Here is a 21,788-nt window from a genome sequence, read left to right as displayed (position 1 = left end):
ATTTTGGCTCGCAACACAAAATTCATCGAAATAAGACTGGATAGCTCCGATTTCAAATCATTCAACTAGATACTGAAATGCAACCCATCATCCTGGATTCAAATTATTTTTTTTTTTTGTTTATTGCTTCTACCATACTTGTTGACCATGCAAAATTTCATGTACATATCTCAAAAACTTTTTGAGAAAAAAAATGTTTTCTAACCCCATGAATGAAGTCTCTAAGGCTAGCCATTCAAGCAATATTATTTATGAAAATATATCATGACTTTGCAGATTTTCAATACATTCAAAAGAAATTTTCACTAAAATGCTCACAAAAAAATGCAGATTATGAATAGAAAAGAAAATGTAAACCTTAGAGGAAAAAAGTCATTTAAATTTAATTATTTTATTAATTATTAATTTTATTTTTAACACAATTTTTTAAACACTTTTTTTGGATGCACAGCATGAATTTTCAATCTTTTTTAAATTTAATCCTATTAATATATTAAGAAGACTGTAGAAGAGTAAACATTATTTTGACAGTTAATACATTTGAGTAACAAAACACAATTGTACTTATATGACTACTTTAATTATATTTGTACAATTTGACTTGATATATTGATTCATGCTTAGTAAAAAGAAATTTATATTTTAGTTTTCATGTACGCTTATACATTTATTACAGTATTCACTAAATTAAGTTTTATGAGTAGTTAATGCAATAATTAGAAATGTTAATGTAATGTGTCAAATGGGAGTTGGTGAAAAAAAAGGTTTTTGGTGAATAAAATAATTTTTTAAATTAAACCTTCATGTTCAGATTCTTAGAAAAGTGTTCGCATTCCAAATAATTAATTTCACTTTTAATTGATCTATAAATATTTCTTATGATGCAACAAAGGCAAACTTTTGCAATCTGATATATTTTTGCATAAAGATTTATTTTGTATTTGATAAATCCAGATAACATTATTAATCATATATATAGATGTATTTTTGAAGTTTTTTAACATGCTTAATTATAAAGTTATTTTACCAAAACAGTGTTAAAGTTTTTTTTAAATTACTTTGATTTTTACAGCATATATTTTAATAAACATATATTTAATGTATATGATAAATATGAAATGGTTATACTTGTGTGAAAAAAAAATCTACATTGTAATATTTAACACAGGCCGCCTCTATATATTTTTCCCAAGAAATAATTTAAAAATTGCTGATAAAAAGCCAGAATATGAGGCATTAAATCACAAAGAATGAAATAATTATCAGCTACAACCTGATTGTTGTAGCTGAGGCAGATGGAAGAGAGTAGAATTGAAAATCTAATGTATATAATGCCTGGTGGTGATATATTAGATGTGATGTTTCTTGTTGTGATGATTGTAAAAAATAATAGCTTCTGTGAAGATATAAACTATGGCACACTGGTCTTTGTCCTTTGGAGGGCAGCTGGTGTCTTATTTAATTATAAGACTTTATCATCCCAGCAGGTGAAGATAAAGTCACTTCTGAAGCTTCATTGAGGAAACTAAAACAAAAATGTTAGAACTAAACTGCCCCCCATCAAATGATGCAAGTCTTAATTATGATTTTGCTGAAGACAGAATGTGCTCCATAGAGTAGTCTACTCCAGGGTTATCAAATTTTTCTTATGATAACACAATTTCCATTTGAGCTAAATATTTTATATCATCATTCTGGAATTCAAAATAAAATGTCAGAAAAGACACTTGAAATTTATAGTGTTGGAAAAGAAACTGGATCTGACTGTCATAAAAAGTGTTATGCAAAAGTGTAAAATCTGTTGCCCATTACATCATAGGACCCATCGAACATCAATCTTTTGATCTTGAGGAGTGGAGCAAATTCTGAACATTTAGGGTCAGGTGGGGTAAAATGGTCATAAAAAGAGGTGTTTTCATCTTTGAAGAGGTATAACCGTATGACTTTTTCAAAAATAGGATAACTTTTGGCTGACATTTTACATTACATTCTTAGAGAGTATATTAGCACATTTTTCAAAAATATTTTTTGTGTGTAACAGTTTTTTTTTCTGCAACTTTTTAGACCTCACTTTTATGACCACTTTACCCCATGGGGTAAAATGGTCATACCAAATAATAATGAAATTTTAAGAAAATAATCAGTGGGCATTGAAATTTTATTTAACACATTTATCAAACAATCATTTTCTACTTTTAAATTTATGACTTTTAATGTACTCTATGGTTATAAATCTTGGCTTCATTAGGATCTTCAAATACAACTGATCTCTTATTTCATCTATGGCCTTATTTTCTGGAAAGGTATAAAAATTCATTATTTAGGCTCTTTCAAGATATTCAACAGATAATAAATCCTTATTAATCACTTGTCTGATAATTTGCATTATTGGTTTTTGTTCTCTTCATAAACCAGCACCCCACACACACAGCCTTCTGACATCTTTCATAAAGTTTGAATAGTTATAGATTTGTCTCAGATCTTCAAGAAATTTTTTCTTTGGCTATGAGAGTTTAATGTAATTTTTGCATATTTATTTTGTGGCAGCCAAAGTTCAACTATTTCCTTAATTAAGGTTTCTCCTATTCTATCCTGAACATGTTTTCATTTTGCCCTTGAGTTCTGTATTACCCTTTCGTTTGCAGCTGAGATTAACGAGGACAAGGTAGTCAGTATATGGCTCGTTTCAAGTCTCTCATCAGACACAACACTGATATTAGCTAATTTTGACACTTTCTAAGTTCAAGTCAGCCACTCATGAAGTTGATTCTGTATCTTTACTTTCCTTGGTCGTGAATTGTGAAAGTTTAACATCTACAATAGGGGTGGGGGAGGTGTTCATGTTGACCAAGAGATATCAAGCTTTCAATACTAGTCTCCTTTGCATGGTAACCATGATTTTCTTCTAAAATCCTTTTGTCTTGACTTGTTAATGATCCATCTTCTTTAAGTGATATGGAATCTTTAACTCATGTTCTTGCAGCTCACACAATACTCTAATGCTCTTTCCAACAGCTAGCAATACTAATTGGAAAAATGTCAGGAGTACTATTGCATATTCTTTTCACATATAGGTTCAAACACCTATTTTCCAAGCTCATGTTTGCTCTGGAAAAGAAAAAAATTGAAATATATTAGGTAAAAAGTAAATTAGGTAAAAAAAAATCTTACAAGTTCAATTATATGCTAGTCAAAATAGCTCCTAGCAACTAAGTGTTAGTTAAGCCTAATGCTATGACCACTTTACCCCACATTGTTTAAATTACTATAAAATATGAAATATAATGATTACAACTTACCAGTGCATGGAATAGTGTTCTTGAGATACTTTTGGAGTGCCCTGTACAGCCAATCTATAAAAAGTTTTAGCAACTAAAATGGTAGAGAGAAGTTATTCAGGCACTCAAAAAATGGAACCCGAGCTTCAACAACAAAAAAAATTTTCATTTCCACTAAAATGTTGCTTGGCATTATATTATAAGTGAAAAACTTTGCTACTAGCAAGTGAAAGTTAAAACAGAAATTTGGTAGTAATATCAGTTGAAATTCTTAAGTTATGACATTTTATGTTCAGTATGACCATTTTATGTTCAGTATGACCATTTTACCCCACCTGACTCTATCTACTGTGTGTTTAGCATCATAGAGCTTTTTTCTCAAAGTATGAAATATATCCGAAAGCATGCTTTAATCCTTTTAAATGTCATAAGAAAAAAATAAAAGGTTTAAGGATAGCGAACTTGTATTTTTCATGTATGAATGAAATAAATGGTTGTACAAAATCAATTCCAGGGCAAAAAATATGCCATGCCTGTAGGGACAGTGAATATAAACATCAATAAATTAGGTGAAGAAACTGAATACTGTGAAGAGATGAACAGTGATAGTAATGTAGAGAAGTAACTTGGAAAAATGTCAAATACTAAACAAGAAGCACTTGAAGAAATAAATTCATCTCTACAGAACATAGAAGAGTCACCAACTAAACTACATAGGGTATCTCCACAGTGCAAGTCAAACAATGACAAAAGAAAAGTTGAATCTGCTTGTAGCACTTTAAAATCAAAGGTTTGTAAAGTTTTTGAAGAATTACCAGAAAATGAATCTCAAAGCACACTTAATGAAGATATTAAACAGAAAGCAAATGATATGATTATTTTGATAAAGTTAATTAGAAATAAGACTCAATTTAACCATCACAACAAGGAAAAAACTGCAAAGTTTAACTCTGGCCCCTGCTTTAGGAAAGGGGGAACAAGGAAAAAACTCTGAAGAGTTCAATGTCACTGAATATGCTGTGCGAAAAGCAGGAGAGCTTTTGTAAATGAAAAAGCAAAAGTGAGCCATTGTGTTTTTATTATAAAAAGAATCAAAAATTAAATTTCAATGATTTTTTTGCAATCTAATTCTTTAATGCAAAGGTTTAAATTTTCTTTCTTGTCAAAATCTACATTTTTTTGTGAGCATTTTAGTGAAAATTTCATTTGAATGTATTGAAAATCTGCAAAGTTATGATATATTTTCACAAATAATATTGCTTGAATGGGGTAAGCCTAAGAGACGTCATTCATGAGGTTAGAAAACATTTTTTTTCTCAAAAAGTTTTTGAGATATGTACATGAAATTTTGCATGGTCAACAAGCATGGTAGAAGCAATAAACAAAAAATAATAATTGGAATCCGGGATGATGGGTTGCATTTCAGTATCTAGTTGAATGATTTGAAATCGGAACGATCGTCTTATTTCGATGAATTTTGTGTTGCGAGCCAGAATAAACATATTAACGCAACGGTCAAAAAACCATTATTTTTTTTCCTCTAGTATTTTACTTCATATATTTAGGAGAAATTTAAAATAAAAGTTGTTTTGCTGTGCCACTGGTCTGAAAATACGTTTGAAAAATTCCACAAAAACAAAGTTTACATAATTTTTTTGCATGTAAATTTCAAATGTAAGTGTATGAATTATTTTTATTCATATTTTGTATGTTTTTGTGAACACATTTAGTGAAAATTTCACTTGAATATATTGAAAAAATTATCATTTATTTTCCCAAACAATGCTGCTTAAAAATTGAGCCTCGGAAAAGTCATCTGCATTAGTTTGATAAATTTCAACATTTATTTTCTCAAAAAGTTTTAGAGATAAGCAAATAATATTTCTCACGGTTAATAAGGATGGTAAATGCAACAAATTAAAAAAAATCATTGAAATCTGAGACTATAGGTGGCATTTTGCCAGGTGATTTGAAATGGAATGACCCGGATGTCACTTAGTTCTATTTAAATAAAGAAAATTCTTCTTTCAATAGTTCAGATATAGGTATATTTCAAAAATGTTAAAAATGTCACTTGATTCCTTTTATATAAAAGTCAGTTTATAAAACTTAGTTTGGTAGTTGGTTCAAGTGCACAAAGTTTTATAAACTGACTTTTATATAAAAGGAACCAAGTGACATTAATGCTTAATTAAATTTGAGCAATTAGGAGAAAAAATCAGTTAGGTGATATGAATATATATATATATATATATATTCCTAATGATTAACAAGATTTGTTTTAATTAATAAGCAGTCTGTTAATTTTAATCAAAAAATTCCAATTTAAATCAAAAAATCTGATTTGTTTTTTTAAATTTAATCATGATTTTTTCATACTATGGAAATAACAGAATCAACAATGTATGACTTATACAAGGAAGAAAATAAAGGGAATGACACAGTAAGTTTTAGTTGCTACAGAATGATAGCCTATTTCACACACATTTTAATATCAAAAGAAAGAAGGTGAAGAAAGATACCTGCAATAAATGCGGCAGTTTTCATGCTAATATGCAAAACAGCCACAACATTGCAGACATGGGAAAAATATAGGATGATTTAAATGTGCATGAGTTAGAAGCAATGAGCAATAACCTGAGAACTGCAAAAGAAAATGACACCTGGAAACTTTGTTGTGACATGAAGAAAACATTACCTCTACCATGAATCCCAACAAATGCTACTTATTACAAGAGACAAATATGAGTATATAATACTAGGATCCACTCTGGAAAAGTTCTTTCATGTTTGGGTAGAAGGGACTGCAGGAAGAGGTGCCCAGTAAGTGGGTTCCTACTTGCAAAAACACATTGTTATTCATCTTGGAAGGAATGGGACAGATCTTATTTTATGGTTTGAGTCATGTGGAGGTCAGAACCGAAACATAAAAAATGTGCTTACGATTAATACATTGTTTGATGATCTAGACATGCTGAAATCTGTGATGTTGAAGTACCTCACTTTAGAGGGCACAGTAATCTTCCAAATGATTCCGATTTTAGTGATGTAGAATCTGCCCTAAAAACCTGACACAAACTATACACTTTGGAGGATTATAAGTTAAGGTTATTACCAGAAAATTTGAACAGACTTATCAAATTAGAAGTATGTGCTCAGATTTGGTGCATTTCTGCCAACTGCACAATTAAAAATGGCATAAATAATGCGGGGTCACAAACAGTGGAACTTCCTATTTTTCCCCTTTAAGATGGCAAATAGTGAAAACTTGAGTAAACAATGTTTACATGAAAATTAAATACTTCAATATGTTTGTCAAAAGAAAAAATAACCTTACCATTACAACGTATTTAGTTTTGTATTGATATGCACCAAATATGCCCAGAATCATTATCAGTATGTGAATGAAATTTGCTACAATGGGAGTCCACATGAACCCTAAAAAATCTAGAACTTGGCGCTGCAATGTAGCCACCTATATAAAAAAAAATAGAAATTAATGTTTCTTAGAAATAGGTCTACTAATATTCATATGAAATAAATCACGGTGGCCAGAGTTCAATTGTAACGATTTGGCTAATCGGATGGAAAAGGTTGTAGCCAAATTGAGTGTCATAAAATACGGATTCCTAAACAAATGGCCGATTTGACCATAAAGAGGCAGAATGGACACTCATGATTTGGCAAATTCAATCTTTTATTTACTTGCCAAATTAAATATTGTCGCGATTTGGAACAATGGAGATCAGCAGCTCGAACCCCGATTTTGGCTTTGACTTATAATGAAAATTATGAACAAAATATACTTGTGAGCAAATGTTAGATCCACAAGCTTTAAATATTTGAGAGAGTTCTTTTGACACTTGAAGCTTAAGCATTTTAGAAAAATAAAATCAGACAGGAATATACTGCAAGTACTGTATATGCCCCATGTAGGCCTATGCAAAACCAGTTTTTAGTAGAATACACTATAGCACACACACACACACAAAACCATTTTTATATGCATAGATCAACATTGCAGGATGTCAAACAAACTGAAGAGGCCTCTATCAATGTAAAGCTTCATCAGAGTTACACAATCAACATTTGATTTTAAGAACTAATCCTCTGGTCGCAAACAATATATCATTCCTTTGAATGTTTTTCCCATTTCATTGCTAAAAACTAATTATTTAAATCTATACGGGAAAGTAAAAAACAGCTCATCAGTTGAACATACAAGAAACTTTCAGAAACTCCCTCTTTAAGCCCTTTTTTTTCCTAAAAGCAGGTTTTTTGCATCACATGACGATTTTGTGTCAGAAGAAATGTGTGCAGACATGCCAACATTGGCTTAAAGCTCATCAGTAGTGATGAATGTTTAGCTTTGCCATGGGGAGAGGGGATATCTACCCCCAGGACAACATAATCATAATACAATAAAAAGTAATCACTCAAAAATTAGATTTTTTGAAAAATTTTAATTCAAATTTCCTTACATACAGCACCTCAGTGGCACTAGAACCTATAGGGCTCAGGCCACATGAGCTCTCCCACATCTCCTGAAACAACCTTCCGAGGTCGCAGAGTCCCTTAATAATTCATGAATTTTCCATTGCAATCCCAACCCGGCATACAATCTTGTGGGCCGTATATAAATCTAGCAACCCTAGACCCCTCAACCCCGTTTTCTTCATATCAGAGATCTACGATGAAACATTCTTTCCGACACAAATTCCATGAGCTCGACCATGCCCTATGCAAATGAAGTAGAGTCCCGACCCGTTGTACTGAACCATTCAAAAACCTGTTTTTTGGCTCACATCGTGAGACTGTTTCGATGAAAAACAGGTTTTTGCACGTTTGGGCATCGAGTAAAGCCAACACCTTCTATAACAGAAAGCCTTTGCTAAAAGATGTAACATCACTGAAGTCATCCATTTCACCTGCAGCCATTGGATAAAGTCAGTCAACATATGAAAAATCTTTACCTTTTTCTACAGCATATGCAATGACTATAGGCAAAATTAAGGCGACTGTATAAGGCTATATTCCAGAGGCTATAGGTAAAATGGACGAATTCAGTGATGTCATGCGTTTCGCACGGAGGCTTTCTGCTATAGAACGTGCTGGTAGTGCAACAGGTTTAAACATGGCTTTACAGATTGCCTTCTGAGCACAGACAAAACAGATTGGCATAGAGTTTGTCTTCTCTTGAACTCTCATGTGCATATAAAATTCATTACATGGGTCATCCCCAAAAAAAAGTGTACAAACTGTTTCCAAGACTTTGTAATTTTTTTTACAAAATTTCAGAGAACTCTGGTGGTAATTGTAATTTTTTTCTGGTTCTTCATTTAATTCTCTGTCATGCAGTGTTTCTTAATTTGTTTCAGTTGGTATCTAATTTTTTTTTAAATCATTGTTTGTAGCAAAACTTCAACATCTGGCTGTCCCAGCTTCAAAAAAAAGTGTTAAACAAAGAGACTTGGTGCAAACTTGGATTTTTTTCCAGAAAACTTGGAATCACATTTTATAGCCTATCGGTCGTATTCACCACTCAGCATGCTGAAACGCGGATCAGTTGAAACCTGTTTCAGTTTCAACGCGAAATCTGTATTCTCCAAACACTACCAAGCGAGTATCAAGTGAAACTTGGTTCAGTTGGCGAGTATTTGGAGTATATTAGCTTGGCGAGAGTAGATCCGATGCCGATTGGATAAAGGGTTTTTGACCTTCTAATGAAGTAGAAAACTCAACGGTAGGATTCTTGTATTTATGTTTTTCAATTTTTTTTCGATAAGCAAAATATGGTTTTATCATTTAGTTTTAATGGAAGTTCCATTTCATTCCAGCTACATTTTTCTTTCCTACTCCCGATATATCTATAATGATGGTTTTTCATTTCGCTACGGAATTGCTAATATTCTCAGATTAGATAAATTATATATATCATTATTAGCAAATAATTTATATCGCATGTATTGTATTTTCCCACGTATAATCAGCCTATGTGATTTTCATTGCTTTGAAGTAAAAAAAATGTATTTGTCAACACATAAAAATGTTATTAATCGTGAATGAAATGAAGGAAAAAAAGGACGGTTGCAATTGTGTAAAATTTATATTTTAAAAAATACTAATAAATTTGGAAATTTTTAAAAAATAATTTTTATCTGAATATTTTTTAAATTACGATTGTTTTGTACCTGAAATCACAATTTCGTAAACACTAATAAGATAAACACATTAAAATTAAAAAGTAAAAAATTCAGTAAATTTGATTTCCAAAAAAACATTTTTAATAGTAATTCTTGTGATGCACATTGAATATTAAATTACTGAACATTAACAGCTATATTTCCTATTAGCCAAATAAGTTAATATCTGAGACTGACTTTTTGTAATTATATTTGTTGAAACTTGTATGCTAGTTGTATGCACTTCTTAAGATACTATTTTTTATGCAATCCTTCCTACACACAAGATGGGCCCCCTCCCAATGTATAAAATGCTAAACCCAACAGTTTTCTTTTCCACAAAAAACTGTTCCAACATGTGTACTAGTTTTTATGATTAGCTTACATAAAAAGTTAAAATTCAGTTGAAAACAGTTCATTATATTATTAGATATAAGTTGAAAGGACTTCCTTGAAGCAGAAAGAGATTCTTAAAAATAAAAAAATCCATAAACAAAGTTTCAAAGCTGACAGTCAATACAAGCTTCAGTGTATGGACAATTTTTTTATGTGTAAAATGCATTGCTTTTGAATCATGTTCATGTTTAACTAAAGGGCAAACTAATAGCCAAGACTAAAAATTTAAAAAAAATTGACATATATTGATACAGATTCAACGTCATTTTCCATCCCTCTTTTTACTAGCAGGATTGGTAGTTAAATCTGGATTTTTTTAAAAATATATACTGTATTTACATGATAATCACAATAATCTAGTAATTTGTTACTTTCAAAATTTACACTGTAACTTGAACATAATTAAGGCAGAAATTCAAACTACGTAAAAAAATTCTAACATTTTCCTTACTTAAGAAATAATAACAAATCAATTATCAAAAATAATTTATTCATATTTATATGGAAGTATTTGAGATTGCTAAAAAAAAATAATGGTACGTATAATACAAACACACATATATAAATAACTAAATTGTAGTAACTAAATATTGAGATTTTCTTCTGTGATGGAGTCAGCTCGTCTTCAGTGGCCACATTTTATCATAGATGTGTGTTTTCACCCTACTTTTGCTCCCAAATACTTGTTTCATCTGAAAAATTAAACATAGGTTTCATGAAAAAAAAATTTCCCTAAAGAATGAAGCAAATTATACTCATGTGTTGTGATTTCAAATACAGTGGAATCATACTGTATAATACGAATAAAGCACATGTAATCAGCAATCACGTGGTACAAGTTATGTAATGATAGATTACTTAAATATTATAAATTTCACTCAATCACTGCCCAATGCTGGCATGAACTGCACATAAATAAGGTTCCAAAAAGTAATTTCATTAATTTTTGAATTGGTGTTTTGAGCACGAAAGGTATGATCACACACTAAAATCTCAATAAAATGATATTCTGCAAATCAAGAAAAATATCATTGTAGAGGGATTGCTGTTGTATTAAGAATAGAGATGTAAAATTCTTGAGAATAATGTCACGAAGGAGTGCTATTGTAAATAACTTGAGAATATTCTTATTATTCCTAATGAAAATATTCTCCAATTATTTGTAATATAATTACATATAATATCCCAGAGAATATGCTCTGGAGAGACTACTTTTATAAATTACTAGGGAATATTCTTATCAAAAATAATTATTCTCAAGTTATTTCTCATATTAATATTCTCATCTCACATCTCTAATCGAGTGGCAGCAGTTTAACATTATACTATAGGAATTTCGAAAGAAGACTTTCAAAATATTGATGTAGAGGGATTTATTGTTATATCAAGTATCATTGTAATGAGGTTTGACTGTAAATAATAAACCAATGAACTGATATTTATATGTAAAATATTGATGCACAAATAGAATGAAATGAGCTGATAATTATATGATTTTGGATAATGAGAATGCACCACAGAAAATATTTTTTGTTGTGCATGTGTTTTCATTTGTGCAAATACTGTGGATTCTGCTTATAGTTTTTAGTTTTTTTTTCAAAAAATTACCATGAAAAACGTAAGCGGGGAAAATGTTTTAAACCGGAAATCTTAATAAAAATTAGTTTGAGTACTAAGCAGGAAAATATTATACGTGGGAATGTTATAAACGAGATCGAGTGAATATAGAAGGAAAATGTCATGTTTACACTCAGCAGCAAAATATCATGTAATAAATATATTCCTGCCAAGAGGTAAAAGCTAAAAAAAGGTAATATATTTTGCTTGGCATTAATATAAATATTTTCATATTAGAGATGAAACATTTCATACACAAATCTATATTTTAGAGTGTTGGTGAATATTCTATTGTTTAGGAATTGAAATGCACTACTGTAATGATCGCTTTTGCCTAGTACATTTTGTGAGTTCTTAAGGCTCCTCAAGAGAAAAGGGGGGGACCCATAAAAATGAGATCTGGTTGAAATTTTCTAGAATTTACCAGGTAGGGCCACAGAAAAATTTCTCGTCTCGCCCCCCCCCCCCCCATCATGCTCTTAAGATGGTCCTGGTTAGGGAATTTTTTTTTCTAAAAAGAAATTAAGATTCATGCCAAGAAAATTCGAAGCTGTATACAAGTGACTATTCCTGAAATTCAAGAGAGATATTCATGACTTCTTTTCAGACCCATGATACATTTTCAGAGAGGAAAAAACATCAAAAGCGTGACACTATGTCACCCCATTTTAACCTTTAGGTCAGGACCGTAAATAAGCTGGAGCAACCGGAGCACTTCCCAAGGGCCAAGAGAATGGAGCCCTCACAAAAATGTACATTTTATTTTACATAATAATACTTTCGGGGGCCCCCCCACTCAAGAAAAAAGTCTGCATTGAGAGAACCCACTACGACCTTGCTTCAACCTGAAGCAAGGTCCTTATGGCATATTCGTGCCATAAGGACGAATTTGTCTCATTAATATCAATGCATGAGTATATTACACACCCCAAAGCAGAATGTTTTGCGATGTTCTGCAACGAGCTCTCAGCCGACTGAAAATGTTCTGCGGTAAAAATTCACATATACATAATAGAGTTTTTCTACACTTTTGAAGCAAGGTCCTTATGGCATATTCGTGCCATAAGGACGAATTTGTCTCATTAATATCAATACATGAGTATATTACACACCCCAAAGCAGAATGTTTTGCGATGTTCTGCAACGAGCTCTCAGCCGACTGAAAATGTTCTGCGGTAAAAATTCACATATACATAATAGCGTTTTTCTACACTTTTCTTAAAATTCTTCCAGATTGTTCTGCAACAGCACTGGTTGTTCTGCGACGTACGTCGCACATTTCGGCATATTCTGCTTTGGGGATTACACATACAATTTTTTTTTTTTTTTTTAAATTTTAATTCAAGCATCAAAAGTGTACATATACAATTGAAAGAGTTATACCCAAGGAGCCAGGAACGGCTCATACTGGATATTTAATACATACACAAATCGTCTAACAAAGTGAAAATAATACACAATAGAATTATAGGAAAGGAAAAAAAAAAGGGGGGGGATTAACAAGATATATAATTAAACAGTGACAACCATGGTGGTGGTGTTTAGAGTAATTAACATGGAGGAAAAATTTACAATGAAAAAAAAAAGAAAAGTGCTGAGGACGTGTAAGCTCAAGGTGAAGAGAGAAAAAAAATATATATATATATATATTCTATCATTATTTGATAATGATCATTTTGTTAGCGAATAAAGTTCAGATTTGAAGTAAATCATACAAAAGCATCATTACTCACCTTCTTTCGTCACTTGTTGATGGCTGCAGGTAGTTGTTGAAGGCTTTCATTGATCGGGGATAATTATTTAAGATATATTTAATACCTAAACGCGGTCACACATCACCTTATAATTAATAAATTATTCTAAATTCCCTATTTCATTCCGGCTCATCGTAAAAACAATTCAGCATGACCACCATTACTACGTCAATGTTTGTGTTTGCAGCGACGACAATACTCACCGCGCATGCGCTGAAACTCGATCCACCCTGCTGGATAGCCGAAATCGGAGGTTCAGTTTCAGGCTCGAAAAACTGGTCCCTGGATCTCAATTCAGGGGCGGTGAATACCAATTTTGAGGTGAAACGCGGTTTGGAACCTGGATCGCGTTCTGAAACTGGATGGTGAATACGGCCGTATATGTGCCAATAGATGAACAAAACTGACAATAAAATTTTGAGAAAAAAATTTTCTTATGAAAAACTATTTTTTTGTTTGTGTTCCGAAAGTTTTCCCATTTTAAAATATCCACTCTGTTACGGTGTCATTTCGGAAATATAATTTTAGACCAGATTAAATCTGATAACACTTTTGAGTTCATTGAAAGGTTTACTTTTAATGCTTGATCACAATTTTGGATTTGACTTTCGCAAAATGACTTAATATTCATTTTATGTCTTTAGAACTAGATTTTTTTCTGTCAGATCTCCACTTATCATAAATAATTAAATTTTTTAATCTATATCAGCATCTAGTGATAGCACATGGAGATATGCTTCAAAATATAATAAAAGTTTTCACAAATCATTAGAATTTATAATGAAAAATAATAATTTAGGCTAATTTGTTCACTCTGTTATATGTGCACTCTGTTGCATCTTCCAAAAACTCAACCAATGCAACAGAATGGAAACTGATTTGAATCGCTAAATGTAAAAAGGGGTCACGTCACATTTTCTCAAGTTTTTAGGAGAAGCAAAAAAACGTGTATCTTCTCCAATAATTTTTTTTAGTGAGACATTTAATTGCAGTGTCTGTGGAATGCATTTAATGAAGCCCCGAGAGAGGATTTTAAATTTTAATTGCTTAAGAATAGCCACGAGAGAGTAAAATCTGATACAGACATATGATCCCTTTTTACAATTAAACATTTTAGAGCCCCAATTCTCTGATGAAAAGTCTCAGGAAAACACATAAACAAACAAATGTATGCAATGAAACAAACTTTATACAGTCAAACCTCGTTAATGAGTCACTCTTGGGAGAGCAAAAATATGACTTAGTAAACAGAGTGACTCATTAAACGGAGTAAGCCATAGCTGTGCCAATTCCTGCCTGAGGACAATTAGGGCTTCCAAAAAGTGACCCAGTAAGCAGAGTGACGTGTTAACCAGGTGACGTACTAACGAGGTTTGACTGTATATTTAGCTTTTTATACTATACAAACTTTCTATTAGACGGGGATCAAAAGTACTCCTCTTCCAGTTGCCTCTAATGAGTTAATGGTTGGTGCACTAAAAATCTGTTCCCAAAAATTATTATACTCCATTGGGATGTATTTTTTTGTTTTATTCAAGTCATTCCTTTTACTTCGGTTATTGGAAGTTTTGTCGATGAATAAGCTTTGCTTTGGAGTATTATTAGTGTTACACCAAGTTTTCTAAGTGAGAAGATTCGTGAGCCAATACCATTGACGTATTGCGTCCAGTAAACTTCGATGCATTCTGGTTGATCAAATCCACATATTGGTCCACAGTGTACAATCTCACATTTTTCTTGATAAGTATTTTTATAAGGGCGAAATCCCTATCACGGTAAAAAAGAATGCCCTCTGATGTGGAAATGAAATTTAATTCCCCCAAAGCGTTCAGACTCTACTAAAAACATCAAAAACCTCATCAATGTGTTATTATTCTGCCCTCCACAGTTGTCCATAAAAAGTAACAAAATCTTTCCATCTTCAGCTCCATCAATATATATTTTTCAAAAAGAACATAACTTTATTAGGTCCTTTGCCTCCATTTGTTTTGTCATAAACAAAACATTTTATTTTACCATCTCTTAGATTATGAATACCGAAGGTATTAACACTCAGCTGCCTAAACTAGTAGATATCTTGCACTGGAATCTGAGGTAAGGATACAGTAGCCATATAGTCAATACACAGAGAGAAAATATCGCTGTTTTCTTGGCAAAGCTTTTTAGCTTCTATGATTGCATCATAAAATTTTTTGCTCCTTTTCTATACTAATAATTACAACATAATTACATAATAACTACTACTATGTTTTAAACAAAAAAAAAAAAAAAACAAAAAAAAAAAAAACAATGTAAACGAAGAAAACCTACTTATGAAGGTAACTCAACAGGAAAACCCTGCTGTATTCAGAGTGTGTTCCGTAGTTTATTGCGGCAGTCTGTATAAACTACAGACAATCTGTAATACAAATACGAGTTCTCAGGGGATTGTAGCAAAAAGGGACTTGCCATAGAAATTATAGACTAAAAGTTGTTGTGCGAGTTAAAAAAGTTTGAAAACCGCTGCATTAGCTTGTTGATAAGGCCATTTCTGAGTCTATCGAACTCTATTTCGGCCAACTGCTGTTTGTTTACTTTTCTCAAATCGCTGTCAACAAAACAGAAAAGATTGTACTGGACAGTGGATGAAAGAACCCATTTTGAAATAAATTAAAATGTGCCAAAAAAACTCTTACAAAGTACGGGATTAAAAAAGTTACATCGATTTTTTAAATCAAAGTCAGCAAAAGATGGTTTCCACCGGCGTATCACTATCCCGAAAATATTTCACAAAATCGGAATTCGCACAAAATTTTAGCCCACATAAATTCCATGAAATGAAACTATTGACTACATTTCATATTTGTAGCTTCAGCGATTTCAGCTCAGCGTAATTTCTCTTTGTAAACTTTGAACCCCCCCCCCCCCAACTTAGGGTTCAATTTCAAAAAATCCCGTCTTAGTGAGTCTTTACATCAGGAGGTGGCCAACTTCTTTCTGTTCGAGGGCCAAAATAATGGTCACACGCACTATCGCGGGCAGCACCAAGGACAAAACTCCGGTATATAAGTCCATAGGCAGAGATACTCTTGAAAGTCTGTGGGGGGGGGGGGGCACGACGATGATGTCAATTCATATATACATTAGATCAGACGACTCCACCTATAATGCTGGGGGGGGGGGGGGTCCCCCCGTATCTCCACCCATGTATAAATCGTATACATAAGGGAAGAGAACTCTGACATATAAGCCGCACCCAGGTGATTCCTTTCTATGGCATCGGAGGCCGCAAACATTTTGACGAGATTTATTAACTAATTAACTTCACTTAATTAAATACTAATTATAAATATATATTAATGAATTATTATCTGAACTCTTTTCATTTTTTGAAACAAGTGTTTATATATTTTTTCTCTCATAGATAGTGAGATAGATCAGCGCAATAGGAACTGCACCGTGAACTACAGTTTCTTACCAAACCAGATTCAAATTTTTGCCCCCATACCCAGCCCATAATGAGATTACACACTAATGGCTGGATTTTGGAATTTGTTTTCTTCATGGTTACGAAACTTTTCCCAAGCACTTCGCGATAGAAATGTGGTGTTGGTGTGATCTTTTTCCCCGATTTTTTTTCAAACGTAGTGAACTTAAATGCTTTCTGAAATTTTTCTGGTTGGGGTTTTTTTTAATTCTCGAGTTGTGATGGTGCTCGTAGTTCAGCCAAATCTTTTTCATGTGCCTCATGCATTTTTTTAGTTTTGTCGACTGCAATTTCTTAGCTGTCGAGAAAACCTATTCATCTTTTTTTCTTTCAGCAAATTATGAATGTTAATGTTGTAACTAGGGTAGAGAATGTTACTTCATAAAACATTTAAAGTTTATCAAACAAAAAAAAATTGATATTTTGAAATTAGTTTTTTGAATTTCGTGCAATGCTTTTCTAGTTTGCTTTTTTCCAGCTAAATAGTTTACTGAATATTTTTACCAATAGACAAACAGTACATTAGTTTTGCATTTTTATGGGAAAACTTAGTTGAAAAAAATTTTGAGGGATATTTTCCTCGTTGAGAAATCACGTCGAGGTAACCACTGACCTCGGATGATTGCGCAAGAAAATCTGCTACTGCTGTTTCCATAACTCTCACGGTAGGTTCCTGAAATCAATCATGTGACCTGTGTATTTAAAGAGGTTTTATATGTTTGGGTGATGAAAATACAAATTGTTTTTGTCAAATCAGAAATAATGTTTTTCTACATTAATCATAATTTCGTCATTCGAAACTAATGTAAAAAATATAATAGTTTTTTATCTTGTTGAGATGCGGCCCGCGGGCCAGCTGTTGGTCACCCCTGCTTTATGTCATGAAATAAAACTACTGGCCACATTTAACATTTGTAAGGGGCCGTTCAAGTATTACGTCATCATCGATGTGGGGGGGGGGGTTCCGATTTGCTGACTTTTGATGACAGGGGGGGGGGGGGGTTTGGATAATGCTTACGTCATCAACCACCCTTTATGAAAATATGAAATATTTTTAATGGCACCTTATTCGGTGCGCCAAAAACAAGAAAAACCTTTCGATAGTTTGTGGGCACTTTGAAGTAACATGCCTATTGATAAGTGCCCTACAGAGCCACTTTAGTGATCTCTAAATGTTTCGCGGATCCAAGTAATCTGGAAATGTGTCCGGGCCGCTTAAGTGCTATGGAAATGTGTTCGTGCCTCTTAAGTGCTCTGAAACTGTGCCACCCATCACTTAAATAATCTGAGAATGTTCCGCGGGTAACTTGAGTGATGTAGAACCGCACTGGGGGCCACTTAAAATGCTCTAAAACTACGTCACATGTCACTCAAGAGATCTCTAAATGTGTCACGGATCGCTTAAGTGCTCTGGATCTGTGTCCCGGGTCATTTAAGTGATCTGAAAATATGCCACGGACCGCAAAAAAGTTCTGGAATTGTACCGCGGGACACTTAAGGGATCTGTAAATGTGCCGCTTAGTTCATTTTTACAAAATTAGGTCATCAGATATCGCCATCAAATACAAATACAACGCCACAACAGACAAAATGCAGAACAAGGTGGCTGATAAAAAGATGCCCATAAAAATATGGTTGTCATATATTTCAAAAATATAGCAACCCAATTAAAAATGCAATTAACACAAATTATAAACAATATATACACATGATAAAATATTATACAACGCCCATAAAGAATACTTATGGTTGTCTTATTCTAAAAATAGATAGCTTCTCGATTTACCCCAACATGTTTATAGTATTTCTTTTTAAACGTGTCAATTGTGTTACAATTTACTACCTCTGGGGATAAGCTATTCCATTTATTAACAACCCTATTAGACAAAAATTCCCTGCGACACCATAGCCTTGCATTGTCCCTCACCAATCGATACTAGTGTCCCCTTGTAAAAGCAGTCGATTGACGGTGTAGTAAAAGTTCATGGTCCATACTATCCATCCCATTGAAAATTTTGAACACTTCGATCATATCTCCTCAACACCTGCGCTCATCCAATGTAAACATATTCAAAAAATGAAGTCTCTCTTCATAACTCAAGCCCTGTGTGCCAATAAGGACACACATAGCTCTTCTCTGCACCCCTTCAACCAAGTCTGTGTCCCTCTGTAGGTATGGTCTCCAAAACCTTACAGCATACTCCAGTCCCGGATGAACTAAGCCTCGAAAAAGCGGAAGAATGACTTTAGGAGAACCTGAAGAGACCTTTTTGAAAATGAGACCAAGCATTCTATTCGCTTTTTTGACCTCCGCTGAGCAATGTTCAGAAAACCTAAGTCGCTCGTCAATGAGAATTCCCAAATCAGTGACCCTAGTTGCATCCGGGATAGTGACACCATTCAACTCGTAAGAGAACCGTGGGTTGTTCGAACCAAAATGAGCGACCATGCACTTATCTATGCTAAACGTCATGCTCCATTCATTTGCCCATGCTGCAATCCTGTTTAAGTTGGTCTGGAGCAACTCCCTATCGCTTTCATTCCCGATTACCCCCATTAGCTTCACATCATCTGCAAATTTGCTAGTAATCCCATCGATACCCTGATCGAGTTTGTCGATAAAAAGTGAAAAAGTATGGGGCCAAGGACACTTCCCTGAGGAACTCCACTTGCGACCTCTGTCCAACCAGAGAATTCCCGTTCACCATAGCTCGTTGCGACCTATCTCTTAACCACGATTCAGCAAGTTGCCCTCTATTCCAATCTCGTGTAAACGCTTCAAGAGTTTGCCATGTTGGACCCGATCGAATGCCTTCTGGAAATCAAGGTAAACAACGTCGACATTTTTGCTCTTACCCAACGCCTTAGTCACGTAATCATAGAAGCAAAGGAGGTTAGTTACACATGACTTCCCCTTCCTGAACCCATGCTGATTATCTGACAGTACATTATTCTCATCTATCCACTTCACAAACTGCCTTTTGATGATAATTTCCAAAATTTTCGAGAGGGAGCTCGTCAAACTCACTGGACCATAATTTGACACCGCTTTTCTACTACCCTTCTTAAATATCGGAACAACATTAGCCAGTTTCCAATCTCTCGGGATGATACCCTCAGCAACACTACTTCTGTATATCTGTGCGACTGGAACCAACAATTCATTAGCACATTCCCTGAGAACCCTGGGATAGATATCATCCGGTCCTGGTGCTTTGCTTGCACATACATTTCTTAGAAGATTTAGGACCTCCATGTCTTCTACTTCAATATCGTTGAGGGTTTTATTACACCATGCAACACCCGTATATCGAACATCATTATCTCCATTAAAAACCGACGCGAAAAAGTCATTGAAAGCACTACACATGCCTACATTGCTCTCTACCCATAGGCCTCCTATCGAGAGGGGGGCCAACTGTCCCCTTACATCCATTATTGACGTATCGAAAAAATGGTTTTGGGTCAGAGCCAATGTTATCTGCCAACCTAGATTCAACTTCCTTTTTACTATCCCTTATCGCTTTCTTCAACAGTCTTCTTTTATCAGTAAGCAATGATAGGTCACCTCGACCACTTTCATACTCTCTGAATGCTCTTTTCTTTTGAAGATAAAGGTTCCGCACGCTATCCGTGAACCATAGAAGATGTGATGTACAAACACGCTTTTTTCGAACAAAGGGTATGACGTCGTGCAAAACAGAGGACAGCTTCGTACTAAATTCTTCCCATTGACTTACCACCCCTATTGATTCCAACCGGTCTTTGAAAACTTCTGCTAACCTTCTTCTCAAAACATCAAAGTTAGTTTTCTGAAAACAAGGAACCAGTCTTTTGTTATCAACCTTACCCGAGGAAAAGTTACAGTGAAATCTGACGATACGATGATCACTGGAAGAAAACTCTTCCCCCATCGAAACATGTTCAACTAGATCCTCAGAAGTAGTAAGAACTAAATTGAAAATAGCAGTACCCCTAGTGGCTTCTGATACATGCTGATACAAAAAATTTTCAGAGCACCAACTTAAGAAAGTCTCTTTCATACTGATTTCCAGATGAAAGGTTCTCCCAATCCATACCTGGGTAATTGAAATCCCCTAATATGAGAACCCTCTTTCGCTTACACATGTAGGAAATTTCATCATGCAATTTGGCGATGCAGTTTTGATCCCTATTCTGTGGATTGTAACAAACCCCAACAATAAGTTTATGATGTCTTTTGTTCTGAAGTTCAACCCATATGGTTTCAATATCACTTCTCTGCACATTACACTCTTTAGCCTTCAAACAGGATTTCACGTATATCAACACTCCACCCCCTTTCCTATCAGATCTATTTCTCAAAAATAGTATCGTATCCTGAGATGTGTAAGAAAGATTCATCCCCATCGTTTGCCCAAGATTCTGTAATGGCTATAAGATCCAAGCCCTCCACAACTATCATAGTTTCTAAAAAATTGCTTATTCTGTAGCAGTTGGCAATTCTACATGTGGTGGGAGGCCGAAAGGGCTTTAGCCGAAGAGAATGAGAGATAAACCTGATTTTTCCACCTGCCCAAAACTGTATGCCACATTCAGGTTGCAAAATGCAATTGACCATGCTTTAAAAGAAATTCTCCAGTTTTTTGGTCCTGAATTAATTCACCATTTTTAATTATGCCAGATAACTTTTTCCATATTGCAGCTGTTATTAATGAACTATATTTTCCTTCCTCTTAGGATTGAATTTTTTTAAATATAGTTAAACCTTCTTAATGCCAAATGCCCATTTCAAGGTTCCCAGGGTGGAAACTTTGTGGGTTTAACACTACAAAAAGTTTCTGGTGCTCCAGGTTCTGGATAAGTGAGAACCCTAATTCTTTCTTTGCTTTATTTGACCGTTCCCATAAAATTACTAAGTGGGAGCAGTGGCATATATTCGTGCAGGGGTCTTAACACGCACCCAACCCATTTGTAGTCCACAGGTTGTGAACTGTGAATCCGCCTCAGCAAAGAATAAGGGGACTAGGTAAGTGAGCAACGAAAAGACAGACCTAGAGAGTCAGTGATCACAGGAGTGACTAAAACAGTACGCAAGCATGTGAGTGATCAAAAC

At 33.9% G+C, this 21,788-nt stretch overlaps 1 protein-coding gene and 1 long non-coding RNA gene across 4 annotated transcripts in view; one reads left to right on the top strand and one right to left on the bottom strand.

Moving 5' to 3' along the window:
- LOC149066958 (uncharacterized) overlaps positions 1-9,345 on the top strand; it is a 154,241-nt gene extending 144,896 nt beyond the window's left edge. For both annotated transcript variants that reach the window (XR_016195403.1, XR_016195402.1), the window contains one exon: positions 8,693-9,345. This is a non-coding gene — a long non-coding RNA (uncharacterized LOC149066958). The remainder of the gene's footprint in view (positions 1-8,692) is intronic.
- The window catches only part of NKAIN (Sodium/potassium-transporting ATPase subunit beta-1-interacting protein), a 58,021-nt gene that overhangs the window by 33,920 nt on the left and 2,313 nt on the right, over positions 1-21,788 (bottom strand). For both annotated transcript variants that reach the window (XM_089253022.1, XM_089253021.1), the window contains exon 2: positions 6,616-6,753. In XM_089253022.1, coding sequence (XP_089109148.1) covers positions 6,616-6,753 — 138 coding nt within the window. The remainder of the gene's footprint in view (positions 1-6,615; positions 6,754-21,788) is intronic.

Source organism: Pholcus phalangioides, unplaced genomic scaffold (genome assembly GCF_987345545.1).
Source record: "Pholcus phalangioides strain wild (caught in Gottingen) unplaced genomic scaffold, Ppha-v1.0 ptg000031l_1, whole genome shotgun sequence".
In the NCBI taxonomy this organism is placed as follows: domain Eukaryota; kingdom Metazoa; phylum Arthropoda; class Arachnida; order Araneae; family Pholcidae; genus Pholcus; species Pholcus phalangioides.
This window is presented reverse-complemented; position numbering and strand designations above follow the sequence as displayed.